Here is an 18,516-nt window from a genome sequence, read left to right on the forward strand (position 1 = left end):
GAGCACGATGGGAGTCGTAGTGGGGAAGGAGGAGGGATTGCGGGCGCGTCCCGAGGTGGGAGCCGTGGAGCGTCCGAGAAATGTGCGCGGAGGCCGAGGTTCTGCGAGGACAGGCTCTGGCTCAGGGCGGTGTGGGGCGTGCAGCCCGGGCGGCTTAGCGGAAGGCTTGGCGGGCGCCTAGGCTCCGGGAAGGGGCCGAGCAGGCCTGAGAGGAGGTAGGCGCGTCTAGTCGCGGGGCTTCGGGCTGAACTCCGGAGCGAATCGAGGGCTTCCGGGGGGCCGTTCCTCTTGGCTCTGCCAGCGGCTTTACGTGGTCCTGGATCGGGGACCAGGTTGCCGTGGAAACCCTTGCCCCGACGGGTGAGAGTTGCCCCGGACCTGCCTCAGGCGAGCCTTTCTTGGTGTCCGCAGTTCTCTCCCAGGGGCTCCCTTTGAGCTGGTGAATTTGGGCCGCGGCGAGAGATTTAAACTCGAAAAGCCCTCTAGCGCTAAAATAAAATACTGAAAACCCGGTTGAGGAGCCACGGTCTACTTTCCTTGTCTTCAGCCCTGTCTTGGTCCTCAGGGTCAGAGTGAGATGATGGGCGTGAGGCGTCAGGTACATGCAAACAACTCCGCATGGTCCCGTGTCCGGCTGCGTGCTGGGGCATCGGAGATGAAAAAGACAAGGGTTGTTTTGTTTTATTTTGTCTTTTGTTTTGCCTCTTGTCGAGGGTGGAGATGCTCAAAACGTTGGGTGTATCCTGCCCCTCTCCACAAGGACAGTTACTGCAACAATGGCTGTTATTTATTGAGTGTTGACTGAATGACAAGTTATATTCCAGGAACGTAGTCTGCATTACGTCACTCAGTCCATACAATAACAGAGTGCCGATATGGAAATTAAGACCTAGTGAAAGATGAAGCTAATTGTTGAAGATAAGCAGTGGATGGTATTAGAACACCCTGCATTCTGCCCTTTTACCTTACACTTACCCATTACTCTATACTGCTCCCTAGTGGCAAGCTTTTTAATTTGCAGAAGAGAGAAGAGGGCAAAGAATTTTTTTTTAAAATTAAAAACACACACATATTTTTATTGATTTCAGAGAGGAAGGGAGAGGGAGACAGAAATAGAAACATCAGTGATGAGAGGAAATTATTGATCAGCTGCCTCCTGCACAACCCACACTGGGATTGAGCCAGCAACCTGGGCATGTGCCCTGATTGGGAATCAAACCGAGACCTCAACCTCTGAGCCACGCTGGTGGGGCCATTGTTTTCCTTTTAAGCATTTCTCTCCAGTGCTTAGGCTCCCTCCACCACTTACCTACATTGGAATCAAGATAGTATTAGACTTAGTATCAGACGTGGTAGTATTTTATGTTGGTACCAGAGGTCCGATGCTGGAAATTCGTGCAAGGGTGGGCCTTCCCTCTGGCTGCCCCCATCTGCCTTGGCCTGGGTCCGCTGCCACCTCCCACTTCCCCCTGGATTGATTGCCCCACTGGCTGGTGGCCTGGGCCTCCTGCAGGGCAATCGTGGGGCAATGGCGGGGCTCCCTGACCAATCACATTGCACCTGCCTTGGCACCAGTGCGTGTCATAGCATGGTTGTCCGGAAGGTTGTTCTGCTGTACAGTCATTCAGTCGACTTGCATATTACGCTTTTATTATTATAGATTATCACCTGTATCCCAGTTTTCATGAGGGAGAAGGAAACATTTTTTTTTTTGTATACTTCACAGCCATTAGCTACATACTAGATACATGCAATAACAATTTATAAATAAAGGAGCTTTCATGTACTCATTCTTATTTAATCCTCACCATGTAGCCTCTGTGATTTTTATGGGAGGCTTACCAAACTTAACAGCATTAACTTCATCTGTAAAATAGCGATAATTTTGCTAGCATCACAGGGATTTTGTGTTAAACAAAAAATGTTAGGAATGAGAATGGAAAAGTAAAGCACAATGCTCAAGGAAAAATCATTTCACTTTATTTGGATCTCTTGTTTATTCAACAGAACATTACTGCCTGATTATTATAGATACACCCTATTGGATGCTGTGGAAAATAGAAAGGTGATGCTATCAATAGATTTTAAACTCAGTGGGGAGTTTTATTTTTTTTCTCCAAAAGTGTTTTTTTGTTAGCATAAGCACTACCTTGGGTTTCAGACTGGAGTGTTCTCTTGAGCCTTTAGGGTCCTTGTTCTCTCTGCTTAGAATGCCCTTAATCCTCGTTCTTTGCCTGCCCTTCCCAAGTTAACTAAGACATCATCTCCTCCAGGAAGTCCTCCATTTACGTGTTTGTTTTCTCCACAGACTGTGACTGTGCCTTTCAACTGCAGCTAGAAGTGTTTGTTTAATGAATGACCTATCTATTTAGGATCTGTTTGGACCCTGAGGATAACTCTGAGAATTGGTGAGTTAGAGGGAGATTTAGTAAACTGATTTTAGTATTCAGGAGTGGTCACAGGCCTCTCACAATTCTCATGTAGAATTGATCAAATTTAATGACTTGTGTATTCTCCCACTAACACTGCTGAATTAAGATGTGGTATTTGAATGTTATTCTGTTAACTAGAAAATGCCTTTGAATGTAACTGGAGCATGAGATTAAAGTGGCTGTTGCCTAGAATTCTTATATAGGCAGCTTGCTATTTTAAGTTCCTGAAGATTGTTTTGGAATTACAGAGTTGTGGGTCTCGATCTTATAATAAAAACCTGTGTTGAGACAGAATAGAGGGAGCTGGAGAATATTATACTAAGCGAAATAAGCCAGTTAGAGAAAGACAAGTATCACTGATTTCACTCCTATGTGGAATCTAATGAACAAAATAAACTGATGAATAAAATAGATCCAGAGACATAAAAGCATAAAAGCATGGAACAGACTGTCGAATCTCAGAAGGCTGGGGTGGGTAGGAAGAGAGCAACCAAAGAACTTCTTTGCAAATATGCATAACCCATGGACACAGCCAATAGGATGATGAGGTCTGGGGTAGGAGGTGCGGGTGGGCTAGAAGGAGTCAATGTGGGGAATAAGGAGACATGTGATACTTTCAACAATAAAGATTTTTTAAAAACAAACAAACAGAAAAATGTATGTTCAGACACCTAGAGACTTAGAAATGTGTGAATCCAAATGAGTCTTTTGCATTGCCATTCAGTTTAGTGTGCATGCTTACAAATTGATCTTATATTCCCAGCTGAGATTTATCGCCTACATTTTCCTCTTTTCTGCCATTTTTAACAGCTAATAGTTAACTGGGTCTGGCCCTTAGTGCAGACTTCAGGATGTTGCGACGAAAACCAACCCGTCTAGAGCTGAAGCTTGACGACATTGAAGAGTTTGAAAGCATTCGGAAGGACTTGGAGGTAAGTGTACAACTTTCAAACCCTTAGGAATATTATTTGAAACAATAACTCTGACTTTTGAACTCCAGACTCTCATATCAACAGCTTATTTGTATGCTTTTTCAGACATCTCCAATCCAGTGTAATAGTTTCCTGTGGCCGCTGTAACAAATTGCCATAAACTTGGTGGTTTAAGACAACAGAAACTTACTTTGTCACAGTTCTGTAGGCCAGAAATCTGAAATCCGTCTCTACCAAAATCAATGTTTCAGCAAGACGGTGATCTCTCCAGAGGCTCTAGGGGAGAATCTGTTCCTGGCTCTTCCAGTTTCTAGTCTCATTGGCATTGCTTGACTTGTGGCTGCATCATTCAGATCTCTTGATTCTGTGATCACACTGCCTTCTCCTGTCTGTGAAATCTTCCTGTGCCCTCTTATACGGACACTTGTGATAGCATTTAGGGCCTACTCAGATAATCCAGGATAATGCCTGCATCTCAAGATCTTAATTTTAATTATACCTACAGAGATCCTTTTTCCATGTAGGACAACATTTATAGATTCCTGGGATTAGGACCTGATAGCTTTAGGGTTTATTAGCCCATTATACTTAACATGTTAAAACAAAACAAAACAAAAAACCTCTAATCTTTATCAAGCTAGTTTCAGTGTTCCGAATCTCAGTACCTATGTATTTGCTCAAGCCAGAACCCTAGGAGTCACTTTTGATTTCTCCCTTTTCCCCATCCTTTATATACAGTTTGTCGGTAAAACCTTTGATTCTACCTCCAGAATATTTCTAGAACCTACCTATACCTTTTTATCTCCACTGTTATAACCCTATTCCAAGTAACCACCTCTGTGTACAGTTTCAGTAGCATCCTAAGTGATTTTTCTACTTTTATTTTTGTCTCTTTAATCTATTCTCCATCAGGTAGATAGAATGATTTTTAAAAATGTTAAGATCATGTCATTCCCCTGCTTAAAACTCTTCAGTAGTTTGCTACACTGAAAATAAAATCTCAATTCTTTATAGCCTATAAGATTTTATTTGTTCTAGCCTCTCTTAGGTTTTGCTTCCTGCCACTTGTTCCTTTGCCCTCTGTACCCCAATCACTGGCTTTCTTACGTTTCCTTGAACATGCAAAACTGTTTATCAGTTATGGCCTTTGCACATGTTATTTCCCTCTGCCCCAGTGTACCCCCTTTCTTCATGTCTCTTTAAGTGACGCTTCCTCAGTCTGTGAGGCCTCTTCTGACCTTGTCCAACTTAGGTGTGTCCTTCCTGGCTATGCTGGCTCCATCTCATTAGGGTCTCTCAAAGCACGTTATTCTTTGATTTTGTAGCATTTATTATAATTTACAGTGATTTGTTTGTTTGTTGTAAGACTATTTGCATTAGGAACCTTGATTATAGAAATCATGTCTATCTTTTTCACTGTTGTGTTCTCTGGATCTAGTACATAATTGGAGCTCAATATATATATTTTAAATATGTTTTTCTTGATTTTTAGAGATAGAAGAAGGGAGTGGGATAGAGAGTGAGAAACATCGGTGAGAGAGAAACATTTATAGCCTGTCTCCTGCATGTCCACTACTGGGATCAAGCAGCAACTTTGGGCATGTGCCCTGCCTGGGAATTGAACCCACACCATTTGGGCTCAGTTTGTATTTTTAAGTGTAGCCTTACCCCATAGTATTAGATGTGCATTAATAAGGTAAATTCTTCAGTAGCCTTCAGAATAAAGGCCAGACTCCTTAGGATGGCATACAGTGCCCTTGCTCATCCCTCTACTTTATCTTTCACTGCTGAGTTATCTTTAACTTTACTCTTAGTGCCTATGTACACTCTGAAGTGCCCTTTACCTTTCTTTGCAGAGCTAACTCATTAAAAAAAAAAGAAAAAGAAAACTTTACTTTTAAAAAAAAGTTTATATACTTTTATTTAATTCATAGAGAAAGGGAGAGGAAGAGAGAGATAGAAACATCAATGATGAGAGAGAATCATCGATCGACTGCCTCTGATGATTTCATGCAGTGGTATGGTAGTTATGCTGATCATTGGCCTGTTCTTAGATGCTTCCTCCGACTTTGCCCTTCTTTGATCTGTATCACAAGGGGCTCAGCTCCCAGCCTGTATCTGTTGTTACGACAGATAACTTGGATTTCTTTTCCCTTTTCCTCATCCCAGAGACTTTAGTTTCTCTAAGCCATAAAGTGCTAGCATACTGAACTTTGACCCTGCAGAGTCAGCTCACTATTTTTAGTAAAGGGGTTTTAAATGTTCTATAGCAACTTAGGTGTGAAGGATAGTTTTGCTCTTAACTAAATGAAACCAGAAGAAAATTAGTATTTCATTTGTTGTTGAAATCAGTTTGATTACATTTGATGACTCTGGATTCAAAACAGTCAGCAGTTGTTCACGCCGGGAAGCCCTTTAAATTATTTCATTCCATTTGGATAGTCTCAGGCTTAAAATGAAAACATCCTTTGCCTTTTAGAACTGTGATCAAAAAGTTATTTGGGGAGAACTTTCTAATGTTTCTTATTGATAGGACAGACTAACTAGAGAGTAACTCAGAGAAATCATTATATTTATCTATACAGGGTGGAGCAAAAGTAGGTTTACAGTTGTTCATATGGAAAATAATACAATAATTAATAAATAATATAAGAATAAACTGTGTATCACATACAACTCTAAACCCACTTTTGCTTTACCCTCTGTGTGTGTGTGTGTGTGTGTGGTACCTTATTTGATTATTTAAATGTTCATCAGTAAGTGATGAGATATGGAAGTAATTCCAGTGATTAAACTAGTTGAGCCATTCTTCTAGTAAGGAACTCTAGATAAAACATGTTCATTCTCTCAAAGTCATCATCATTTATTTAAAAATATATATATTTTATTGATTTTTTACAGAGAGGAAGGAAGAAAGAGAGAGAGAAACTGATGAGAGAGAAACATGATCAATTGCCTCCTGTATACATGCTGGGGATGTGCCCGCAACCAAGGAACATGCCTGTGATCAGAATCGAACCTGGGACCCTTGAGTTCACAGGCGGATGCTCTATCCCCTGAGTCAAATGGTTAGGGCATCATCATCTATTATATTTAGTTACATAGTGGTACTTATGGGATCTCTTTTTTAAAATAGTCAAACTGAGACATTGATTTTGTGAATTTTGCGATTTAAAAGCTAAACCTTTTCTCTGAAAACAAAATGAAACTCCAAGCCTTCTGATAAGATAGCACAAAACCTATTTCTGTGTTATATATTTAAAAAAAATATTGATTTCAGAGAGGAAGGGAGAGAGAGAGAGAAACATCAATGATGAGAGTGAATCATTGATTGGCTGACTCCTGCACACCCCACACTGGGGAGCTTGCAACCTGGGCATGTGCCCTGACCAAGAATTGATTGGTGACCTCCTGGTTCATAGGTTGATGCTCAACCACTGAGCCATGCTGGCCAGGTTTTGTGTTACATTTAATCTCATTATGTCAGTCAAGCTGTTAATTTCTGGTGGTTATTGTTTTAATAATCACTTTATTTTTCAGTCAATTATTTTTCTATCTATATACAGTAAAAGCCTAATATGCAAAGTGTCCCCTCTGGAGTTCAACCGACTGGCAGTTTGACTGGGAGTTTGACTGCTTGCTATGACATGTGCTGACCACCAAAGGGCGATGTGGAATGAAGGAAGGATGAGGGAAGGGAGGCCCAGGTTAGCAGCCACTAGAGACCTTACCCATGCATCAATTTCATGCACTGGGCCTCTAGTCTTGAATAATACACTTATTAAAACACCTCTTTCTCCCCCTTTTCTGACAACTCTTGTTTATCTAATTGCAGCTTCCTGGTCTGACCCTTCACTCCTCACATCTCACCTCTTTTTTATGTCTTTGGCAATGTGGCTTTCCTCTGTGATAGCTTAGATCATCCTATGTTGTTTTTTTTGTTTTGTTTGTTTTTTGATTTTTCACAGAGAGGAAGGGAGAGAGAGAGTCAGAAACATCGATGAGAGAGAGTCTTCGATCAGCTGCCTCTTGCACACCCTCTACTGGGGATATGCCCACAACCAAGGTACATTCCCTTGACCGGAATCGAACCCGGGATCTTTCAGTCCCCAAGCCGACGCTCTATCCATTGAACCAAACCGGTCTCGGCTAGATCATCCTATGTTGTAATTGTCTGTTTCCTTAGAATGTGACCTTCTGGGTATGGGTTATGTCTTTTATCGTCATGTGGTAGTCCTCGCTTCTCTGCAGGGGAATATGTTCCAAGACTCCCCCTTCCCTCCCCGGATGCCTGAAACTGGGGATAGTACTGAACCAATACATAAAGACTAATGATAAAGTTTAATTTACAAATTAGGCACATTTAGAGATTAACAACATACTATAGTAAGAATTATGTGTAGTCTCTCAAAATATCTTATTGTACTTAATGATGATAATGTGAGATGATACAATGACTATGTGATGAAATGAAGTGAGGTGACTGACAGGTACTGTGACATAGCATTAGACCACTGTAATGGTGATTTGAACACATGCACAGAGATGCTATAACAGTCATTCTGATAATTGAGGCTGCTTCTAAGTGACTAAATGTGGGTAGCATATACAGGTTGGAGATGCTAGACAAAGGGATAATTCATGTTCCAGATCGGCATGCAGTTTAAAACTTATGAATTACTGATTTCTGGAATTTCCCATTTAATGTTTTTTGCAACCTTGGTCGATCATGGGTAACTGAAACCTCTGAAAGCAAAACCGTAGGTAAGGGGGGACTGCTATACCCCTTATGTTCCTAACCATCCAAACCTAGGATTTCAGTTTATTGTTCTATAGATCCTAACCCTCTCCTTTACCCTACAATGGGGGTGCTAAATATTTGCTCTTGGGAAGTATGTTGCCTTAATCCTAAAACTTCTATACTTTCAGACTCGTAAGAAACAAAAGGAAGATGTGGATGTTGTAGGAGGCAGTGATGGAGAAGGTGCCATAGGGCTCAACAGTGACCCCAAGAACCGGGAACAGATGATTAATGATCGAATTGGTTATAAACCCCAAGCCAAGCCCAACAATCGCTCATCTCAGTTTGGAAGTTTTGAATTTTAGAGGTGGATTTTTTTGCTTGCCAGAGCCTTGGAATGGTGTAAAATGATGGCAGAAGTACAGACACAGTTCAGGGAATTGAGTGTTTGTAGTCAAGCAGAATGTTTTACCTCCTGCAGAGGGAAATATTTTTACATGAGATTATTGATGCTTAATTTTCACTCAAAGCTGAAATCCAAACTCTGGTTTGTCTCTGGAGAATTTGACTCGATAAAACTTGTCTGGTTTTCAATTTTAAAAATAAATATATTTTTGGGAAAGTATGAGACATCTTTAATGAGTATAATAGTACTATTAACACCCAGACTTTAAAAGGTAATAGCTATAGAGGTGATGCCATTCTTCCCATCTTTGTGATAAAGACACTGTGCACAGAACACTTCCATTTCATCCTTTTAACTGGCTTTCATTTAACTCATTTATTCAGCAAGTATTTATTGAGTGCCCACTATGTGCTAGGTACCATTCTAGGCTCTTAATAACATCAGTAAACAAAATCAACAAAGATCCCTACCCTTGTGATTAGATTTTAGTGATTATGTGTACATTTGCTCTCCTGTTCTGAACTTTTTCCTCTGGACCCCCAAACTTCGTGGAGGCTTAGTGGAAACTTTTCCTTTTCTGTAATTAAAGCACACTTAGTAAGTTGAGTTCCCTGCATGCAGTTTTCCTTTGAATCAGGCCTCACACATCCTGAGCATAGGGACAGAGCAGGCATTGAGTATCCCATCCCCTGCGGTTTCACATGAAGCCTGGGTGGTCAGCTGGTGGGGAGGAGGGAAAGGAGAGTTTAACCAAAGCAGACCTCATGAGGGCTTTCCAAACTACTCCTGTCTGTAGAGTTCTGCTTTTCTGCTCATAAGGAGTAAATTTGGTTGCACTTATTTGATCATATAGCAAGGTATTCAGAGAACCAAGTTGGCCGTGGACTTATTGTTGATTGAAGCTGAATGATGGGTGCAGAGGGATTCATAACATTTTTTTTTTCTATTTTTGTATATGTTTGGAAAATTCTCCAATTTAAAAGATTGAAAATCATGGATTGTGAAGTGTCTTGAGCTGAAATTCTAACACAATCACTTTCTTGCTGTGTTATCTGGAGCCAATGATTTAAATTTTGTGACCCTTTGTCTTACCAATATGATGGGGATTATATCTAAAAGGACAACTGTGGAATGGAATGAAACAGTGAAATGAGTTTAGCATCATGACTGGATCATAACTAGTGCTGGATAAATAACAACTATCATTGTTGCTATTATTACTGTTTTATCTTTTTAGTTTTGTGAGTTCCTTACAGCAGATACTGTAACTTATTGAGCAGTATATTCATTCTATCTAGTTCAATTTCAAGCTCATATGACTGAGCTCCTCCAAGGTGCCAGGCATTTTCTAGAAACAAAATAGACAAAAAAGAAAATCCCTGCTCTTATGGAGATTATATTTGGATGGGATTTGACAGAAAATAAACAGTGTGTGTGTGTATATATATATAAATAATATATGTATAATGTGTTGGGGCTTTATAAATATTGCTCCTAATTCAAACAAATATTATTACTGCCTTTTTATAACTGAGAAAACCAAGGCTTAGGGATTATTAAAATAACTTGCTGAAGATTATATTTCTAGAAAGTGGTGGATCCAAACCCAGGTACACTTGACTCCACAAAGTCCATGCTGCTCATATTGTACCATGGAAAAGACTGGAAGTGGTGCTGAATGGCAGAGTGGCCATCCGCGTTTCAGTAGGAAGGGCATATAACACCAAAATTCTCACGTTACCAAAGGGTAGGCATGGGCAATGCTCATCTCAAGGCTCAGCAGTGAAGTTCCTAGAGGCCCAATTCAGAGCCTCTTGCCTGACACCATAAATATAGGGAGGAGATTCTGATAGGACAAGTTAGCTTTTAAATTTAAGAATTCTTGGTATACTGAGATATTTGCAGCTTCAGGAAGCTCGTCTCCTGTGCAAAAGTTCATGTAGCTGCGTAATGGACTAGCTTGTCATTTTGAGTAGAGTAGGAGGAGAATGATAAGAAAACAAAGGGACCACCAAAACCATTTTGGCTCAGTGGATAGAGTGTCGGCCTGTGGACTGAAAAGTCCCAAGTTCGATTCCGGTCAAGGTATGTACCTTGGTTGCGGGTACATTCCCAGTAGGGGGTATGCAAGAGGCAGCTGATCGATGATTCTCTCTCATCGATGTTTCTAACTCTCTGTCCCTCTCTCTTCCTCTCTGTAAAAAAATCAATAAGATATATTTAAACACACACACACACAAAAAAAAAACCACACACACACAAAAAAGGACCACGCCACCTAAAATTGACATCTTAAAAACTGGCGGTAATGGCCAAGACACTGTGTGTACAATGACGAGACCACATATTTGATATCACTTTGGGTAAAAAAAACATGCATAGGATCACAAAATCAAAATATTTATTTTCTTTTGTACACGACACTGTTAAAACATTCCTACTGTAGCAATACTGCTCTACAGGAGCTTACAATCTAAAACAGTCAACATTAACTGTGGACCCAGTGATTAAGGCATTACATCAAATGCAGACTTTGTATCTTTAGATGTATCTTCTGAAAGCAACAGCTGGAAAGGGCAGGATCAAAATTAAATGACATGAAAGTGTACCTCCTGCTCCCTCCCCTTCTAGTTCCTAACCCTTTATGGCTAGAACTCAAGACCAGTGCCCCACATCCTGAAAGGGAATTCCAGACTATCCTACCATAGAAGTAGTGAAGAAACCTCAATCTCTACTTCCCCGATGGACACAGAGGGAGTTTGTGGGCATTGAGGAGCTGTGTGTCCAGCAAAGACTGGAGAGCACAACTAAGATTCTATAATTGCAGATGGTCCTTTACCTAACTTTATAAAGTTGGATAACTGCTCAAAACATGCTTCAGGTCTCTACCAAGTTTTACAACTTCTGGCTGGTATCTATATCTATTGCATAGGCAATGTTCTACATCAGGAAGGCAAGGGAGATTTGATAAATTAGAAATATGGGATGAAAGATGTTATCTTCTAGTTATGAAAGACAGAAAAAGGAAATGGAGAGCAACATAGGTGCCAAAGAAATAGGGATTACAGGCTTCTAAAAGATTTGAACAGGGAAGGTGGAAAAGAGTAATCTAGATCCAAAAGGAACAAAGAAGTCAGGCACTAAAATTTCAAATGAACAGGGATATAGAAATGAAAGTCAAGATCATTATCACAATCAAGAGCTCAAGAAGGAATTTAAACTTTATTATTATATTTCTTCTTCATTAGCTTCTTGCTTTGGCAACCTAGTCCAAGAATTGCTGGAATTCAGGTTTTTTCAGGAGTCTCTATCTTGACTATCTTAAGACCTATCCCAGTTTCAAATTCATAGCACTTTGTCTTAACTGGCCTTGATTTCTTTTTTACCTTAATTATAAGGTCCTGTTCCTAAAAGGTTACTTTATAGCAGCTTGTGCCAAGATTTCTAGGGAGCACCAGGGTCACTACTAAACATTCTTATTTTATTTTTTAAAAATTTGTTATTCCTTGGCTTCTGTGACAATAACAGGCTATTTAAACCTTAATGTTGGACTCTGTCAGTACCATTCACTCTGCTCATGCTAAGTATCAGCACTATAAGGGGTTGGAATAAGAGAAAAGCACAAAACTCTAAGCGTTGGTTCTTAGGTTTTAATCTCGATCCAGTAGGCTCATACCCCTCTCTTGGTTCAAAGCCATAGAAGTACACATTCCTCGCTCCACTATTTAACTGTACCCACAGAGAAAAGTACAGACTTTACAACCACAACTGGATAGCTGTGTCCTCTCTCTTGCCCTGAGGCACAAGTGGAGTCTAGCACCAAGGAGGGCAGGATTTAACAGACCAGCATAGAAGAGCCACTTTATAGAGGTAGTTTGGACTAGGAACAAAGCTGCAGCATAGATTAACAACTAAAAACCCAATGTGGTTCTTCATGAGAAGAGATTTTGGCCTCCTGTCATCTAATTAAGCCCCCAAGAGTAACAAAGATGGTCATGTAGAGGATGAGGATCTGCCTGGTGTGGGCATGGATGTTGGGGGGTAAGGAATATCTGGCTATCAGCAGACCACACCCTAAGCCTTTCCAAACACTAGACTTTTGGGCTAGATTTTTGTCCATCTGGCCCATGACTGGCTAACTTGCATTTCAGATCAAAGGTCTTTCTCAACCTTCAAGCTATTTCCAAGATCTTTACACATAAGGACTAGTGATTTCATAATGCTGATAAAGTTACTCTGGCTATAGCACTTCCTGCATGTGTACTTGGGCACACGTACACACAGAGCTGAATAAATGTTTGTGGAATGATTAAGTATCGACCAGCAGCATTTAATACATGAGTGAAGCCCAGATATACCACCAGATATACCAATCAGTAATTCAAATAACCATGCTCATTCCTCCAGGTTTAAAGCAGAGATTCTCAAAGTATGGTCCCCTGACCATCTGCAGGAGCATCATCTGGGAACTTGTTTTGGCTCTAGATTGAGGCCCAGCAACTAGTATTTTTAGCAAGCCCTTGAGGTGATTTTAATGCCTGCTAAAGTTTGAAAACCACTGGTTTAAGGCAGACACATAAAAAATAATGGGAGATAATGATTCAAACTTTTTGCTTCAGTTGTGACAAACCAAGGTACCAAGTCAAAGTAAAATGTCAATGGTTTTATTTTAAAATATGTCTATTTTCTCAACTTGATTGTCATATCTTTTTTTTTTTTTTTGATTGGCAAGTTCATTCTAATCAAAATGTTAAGTGGAAACACCACAGATGAGTCAGCCACCCCAAAATGCACACTTCTGTAAGCTCTAGATTTATAGTCTCAAACCACCTTCTGTGCACTACTAAGGTTTTGGTGCAACACATCACACCCAGGGAAAGGCACAACGTATTTCCCTCTCATTGAGTCCAAAGACTAGAACTTATTTTTTAGTGTTAAGTTTGGATTCTGGGTTTTATTGGGCAAGAATTTCCCTCAGCTGCCATGAATCCTAGCTGAAGTCAATCCTTTTCCACCACTGACCCAGGAAAACCCCATCAAATTCAGATTGTCTGCTAAAACTAAAAACTAAAAAAGAAAGCAGGAGATCAAGACACTGAAGAGACAGCTACCTGGATTAGACAAGAACATGTATCTTGGATCTAAGATAATGACGGAGGAGAAGACATCTCAGGGGTGGTTTCACCTCAAGAGAAACGGGAATCTCAGCGCAGGAAGAACAGTCGGGGGTTACTCAGAGACTGTAAGCTAACCCTCTGTTGAGAAGGTGTGTGTGTAAGGAGTTAAGGAGCAGGAAGGGGAGATTCGAGTAGGAATAATGTCTTCCAGTCTTGAACTGCTTCCCACTGTAATCGATAAGGCCGCACCATGGAGTTTGACGTTAATGGCAATGCTCTGTGATGTCCACTACTACCGCCTTCTTCCAGCTGAAGAGAAAGTATCCTGTGCCGGCCCCTGCTGCTACAGCAATGCAGAGGTACCCGTTGTAGGTCATGAAGATGAGCATGAGGAAGTAGCTGATGACCACCTGGATGATATGCAGCACTGTTTGCAGGAGGTGAGGAAAGCTCAGCATCTGCTGCCTGGAGAGTAAAAGAAACAGTAGTCAAAGACCGCTGGGAGTGCGGGGCAGCTCTGCCCCTCAGGAGAAGGGGGAGCATTTGTCATGAAAGCTGGAACTGGCCTCCCTCATAGCCACCCTGGGGGCTCATGGATACTTTGTGTATTTTTGTTGTTTACTAATCCCTGGAAATGAAACATAATAGGGTTGTCAGGTTTATAAGCACTAGCTAGTTAGGATGACATGTCAGTCGGAGGAACTCTCTGTGAAAGTTCAGGAGAGGATGGAGGCCTAATACTCCTGATTTACCTCCACCTTGGATCCTACAGTAGAAGCCTAAATCCTTCCATGCTTATTTGCCTGAATATTTTCAGGCCTTCCACCTTTGCAAAGTTCACATTCTAAAAAAGTGGAAATAGAATTGAGGTGCGGGAGGTACAGAAAGTATTAATTAGGGAACAAGAGACCCGTCTATTTATCCCCTCTGTCATTTACTATTTCTGCACCTTATATAAGTCACAACCTGTTTGGTCTCAATAAGCTCACCAGTACAGTGGATATTAATAATACTGTGTTTATTTGAGAGCAGAATATTGGTCTGCAGGACTGCTTGAACTCCAATTTTTAGTTTTCAGATCTACATTTCTATTAAGACTGAAGCTCAAAAATTATTTGTCAATCTGTGGGGAAAACCAATAGTTATCCCAAATACTTTCTTAGATGGAATACAGACATTTGTATAGTCATAAACAAACTGAGACTAAAGCTGGGTAGTTACAATTTTTTACAGAAAGGAATCAGATAGATTCTGTCATTCTTCTATACCCTGACCTGAATTTCTTGTTTATTATTATTTACGCAAATATTTTATAATATGGATTCCTTATCTTTTTCCAAAGTGACCAATACTTAAAATTTAGAGCAAATGTTCATGTTTGCAGAAGGGTTCCTATCATTTCTCCTTTGGCCTGCTTATGACCCACAGCCAAAGCCTCCAAAGACAGTTTTGATCAAGGTCATACAGAATCACTAACTCAAGAAGGGGCTGTTGCAAATAAAATAGTTGCTTTGCTACTTAGCTAACCCAGCTCTCCAGAACTTCTATCTGGATCTGTTCAGTCATCTTACCCAACAGTTTTGTGTGTTTCCATAAGAATGGTACCATTTGGTCCTGGAACAGGCATGGAATTGTAGCGAATGCTGACTTGTGACTTGCGTAGCAGGCCCTCCCGGGCTATCTTGAGTCCTTCATAGAACATTGCTAATAAAAACACTCCCACAAAAGCTCCAGCCATTTCTAAGCAGGGAAAGAAAAGATGGTGGTACTGTCAAACATTGCAAAATCATTAGCTGGCATGCTACACAAGCTAGAAAGACAACATAGAAAAGATGCTACTCTTAATTCTGAATACATTATGCAAAAGGGAATATAATAACTTATTTGTAAGTGCTGACTATTTCTTGAATAGGCATTTCAATTCTAAATCTTTCATACTGGGAAGCATTGGTAATACTAAGAATGTATTCAAACTTCTGATTTTACATACTACCTGAATTAAATAATCCCCTTTTTCCCAGAACAAATTGATTTTGTAGCTCCAAAGATATAACTAGTTCAACTAAAGCAGTTCAACTAACTAGTCAGCTTGTGCAATTTGAACTTAAGGCACACCAACTCAACATTATAGACACAAAGAAGTGGTGATTAGTTATCCCAAATCTAGGACTGACACTAAAATGGACCATGTCAAGAATCAGAAATGACGTAGAGCAGTTTGTACACTAGAAAGAACACTGGACTAGGCAGGGCTAGAAAATCTGGGTCCCTGTTATAGCTCTGACATACTAAGTCTGTGATTTAGGGCTAAGCATTTTACTATCTGAAGCTTGACTTTTATGTAAAATAGCAGCAATGTAGTAGGTCAATAGCTTTTAACCTAGAGTAACTTTGTGTGTATACAAACACACACACACAGTATACACAGAGTGGCCAGGTTATTATGATCTCTGAACGCATAATAATCTGGCTACTCAGTGTGTGTGTGTGTGTGTGTGCTTCTTACATAATTTTAACTTGACTACAGAAGATTCTCCGGTTATGTCGGAGATCCATTCCTATGGCATGATGAAAAGCGATTTTCGCTGTAAGTCAGAACCCACCTATAATATATAAGCACCTAGGTCACTCACATGGAGCACATACACAACAGTAATGAAGTGAAAAAAAATTTAAAAGAAAGGTAATAATTTCTGACCTTTACTTGTGGTAAATAAATAATAAAAAACAAAAAGCACATGTACATATGTCAAAATGATGGGATTTTTTTATTTTTAATAAATAAATGGGAGATGGCAACATAACCACGAAACGATGTACATCGAGTCCAATGTAACCCGAGGACTGCCTGTATAGTTTTAAGACCATGACCAATAACTTATCAATCAGGAAACACTGGAAAAGGATGAGAGGGAATGGAGTACAAAAGACTCCTATCTGGTATCTAGATTATTTTTTCAGAAACTCTAAAATAAGGAGTGTGTACCCTTACCTAGGAAGCAAGATGGTTAAGGTTCATAACAGTTAATGATTCAGCAAACAATAGAAAGAGATGCTGGGTTTCCAGATTCCTTATCACTGTTTCTCAAGCCCTTGTCTCCTTCAAACAACACCTGGTGGCTTACTCACCTCCAGCTGTATTGATCACCAAGCCATAAAACAATAGTTCCACATTCGTATAGCCAAAGTAGAAGGTCATGTGCTGTCAGAAAACCAAAACAAGTCAAATTAGAGATTCTGAATGAGAATGTCAAGTAAAGAACCTTAGAATAGTTAAAAATTGTAGATCTAGATAATATTCACTGCAGTAGGAAGTTTTCTCCTTCATTTTAGCGTTACTACACAAGCACTCTCCACAAGTACTCCTTTGTCTCCATCACTGACTTTTGTCTTTTTCTCTTTTCTACACTAAACATAAAGACCAGAACTTAATTTAGAAAAGAGCTAATTTTGAAAGAAAGGAATATAAAAGAAAGGACCTGGAAATATTGTTTCTGGTGTGGCTCTGTGATTAACCTGCCACATGATCTTGGGCAAATCACCTGCCTCATCTGGATCTGCCTTCGTTTTTCCTGATAGGTAAATTGGCCTTTAAAGAATAATAATTATTATTAAATAATAATCTTCCAGTCCTGAAATAAAATTATTTCTACTACCCAAGTGTGTGGGAAAGGGCCCAGGCTGCCTCTCCCAATGGCACTCACCATCATCATCATGTTGCCGTCTCCCCCTCCGTGGAGGTGGGAGGCCGCAGTGGCCGGGTGATGGTGAGAAGGTGGCATGGTACTGGTGTGGTCCACAGAGTTGGTCATCATATGGTGGGAATGACTCATTTTTCCAGGAAAAGTTGAGAATCAGCAGAAGATTCTAAGGAAAAGGATAATATATAATACCTTAAGGATATAAAAATCTTGATTCTTGATAAATACTTAGGTCTATGTGGAATTTCATCCATTGAATTAATGCTCTTCTAGCGTCTTTACTCAGAATTATTTTTTTTTGTGTGTGTTCTCGTAGAGAGCCACCTGAGAAGGCACATGGACATTCTTTTAATTCTTATCAGCTGAGCCCGAGGGCACTGGCCGAATCCTGTTATCAGTACTGATTTCTTAAACCAGTGCTTGGAATGAGGAACAAATAGGATCTTGACTCACCCAGGTCTTGATATGCTAAATCTTGTACCAAAAAATAAGGAGCCGAAACCAGTTTGGGTCAGTGGATAGAGCGTTGGCCTGTGGACTGAAAGGTCACGGGTTCGATTCCGGTCACACAACCCCAGTAGGGGGTGTGCAGGAGGCAGCTGATCAATGTATCTCTCTCATCGATGTTTCTTAACTCTCTCTCTCTCTCTCTCTCTCTCTCTCTCTCTCTCTCTCTCTCTCTCTCTCCCTCCCTCCCTCCCTCCCTCCCTTCCTCTCTGTAAAATCAATAAAATATATATTTAAAAAATAAAAAAATAAGGAGCTTACCCAGATTTTGATGAATAGGGTCTGGGCACACCCGAAACTCCTTTTGACCTTAAACTCCTCTTTGGAGCCAATAAATATGCTGTGTTGTCTGTGGTGAGTGTGACTGTCTCTCCATCAGAGAGATGGCACCCACCTAGCTCCCAGTTTTATGAATCTATTTCTGCCTCTTGTCTCTTTCTTTCTCTAATTTCTTAATCCCCAGCTCCTCCCCTCAGGAACCTGTCGTTTATTCCGTGCGGGATGCGGAAAAAAGGAGAAACACAATTCTAGAGATAAAGAGAACTAACTGTGCTCATAGAGATCATCTTTGGAAATTGTGGCAGAAGGAATTTGCCCCTTGAGTTTCAGAAACCTAACCCTTATTTTGCAGAATCATTCCTTGAATAGATATGTTTAATGTGTGTTCAAATTTAAATATG

At 40.3% G+C, this 18,516-nt stretch overlaps 2 protein-coding genes across 6 annotated transcripts in view; one reads left to right on the forward strand and one right to left on the reverse strand.

The window, feature by feature from the left end:
• The first annotated feature begins 33 nt into the window (after nucleotides 1–33).
• Nucleotides 34–8,730, forward strand: CDC26 (cell division cycle 26). Of its 3 annotated transcripts, none has more exons than XM_036432978.2 (4): nucleotides 34–360; nucleotides 2,309–2,408; nucleotides 3,271–3,364; nucleotides 8,294–8,730. In XM_036432978.2, the coding sequence occupies exons 2-4, from the start codon at nucleotides 2,356–2,358 to the stop codon at nucleotides 8,468–8,470; spliced, it is 324 nt and encodes a 107-aa protein (XP_036288871.1). In that variant the 5' UTR covers nucleotides 34–360; nucleotides 2,309–2,355; the 3' UTR covers nucleotides 8,471–8,730. The 3 variants fall into 3 exon arrangements, with proteins under 3 accessions (XP_036288871.1, XP_045435856.1, XP_036288872.1); XM_045579900.1 differs by having other exon boundaries at nucleotides 34–215; XM_036432979.2 differs by having other exon boundaries at nucleotides 39–360; nucleotides 3,243–3,364.
• Nucleotides 8,731–10,895: 2,165 nt separating this feature from the next.
• Nucleotides 10,896–18,516, reverse strand: part of SLC31A1 (solute carrier family 31 member 1) — a 35,441-nt gene continuing 27,820 nt past the window's right edge. For 2 of the 3 annotated variants that reach the window (XM_036432967.2, XM_036432969.2), the window contains exons 2-5: nucleotides 17,331–17,495; nucleotides 16,758–16,831; nucleotides 15,200–15,368; nucleotides 10,896–14,093 (exon numbers count right to left, since the gene is read on the reverse strand). In XM_036432967.2, the coding sequence (XP_036288860.1) occupies nucleotides 13,892–14,093; nucleotides 15,200–15,368; nucleotides 16,758–16,831; nucleotides 17,331–17,461 (576 nt within the window). In that variant the 5' untranslated portion in view covers nucleotides 17,462–17,495 and the 3' untranslated portion in view covers nucleotides 10,896–13,891. The remainder of the gene's footprint in view (nucleotides 14,094–15,199; nucleotides 15,369–16,757; nucleotides 16,832–17,330; nucleotides 17,496–18,516) is intronic. The other variant, XM_036432970.2, reaches the window with a different exon arrangement.

Source organism: Pipistrellus kuhlii, unplaced genomic scaffold (genome assembly GCF_014108245.1).
Source record: "Pipistrellus kuhlii isolate mPipKuh1 unplaced genomic scaffold, mPipKuh1.p scaffold_m20_p_12, whole genome shotgun sequence".
Lineage (NCBI taxonomy): Eukaryota > Metazoa > Chordata > Mammalia > Chiroptera > Vespertilionidae > Pipistrellus > Pipistrellus kuhlii.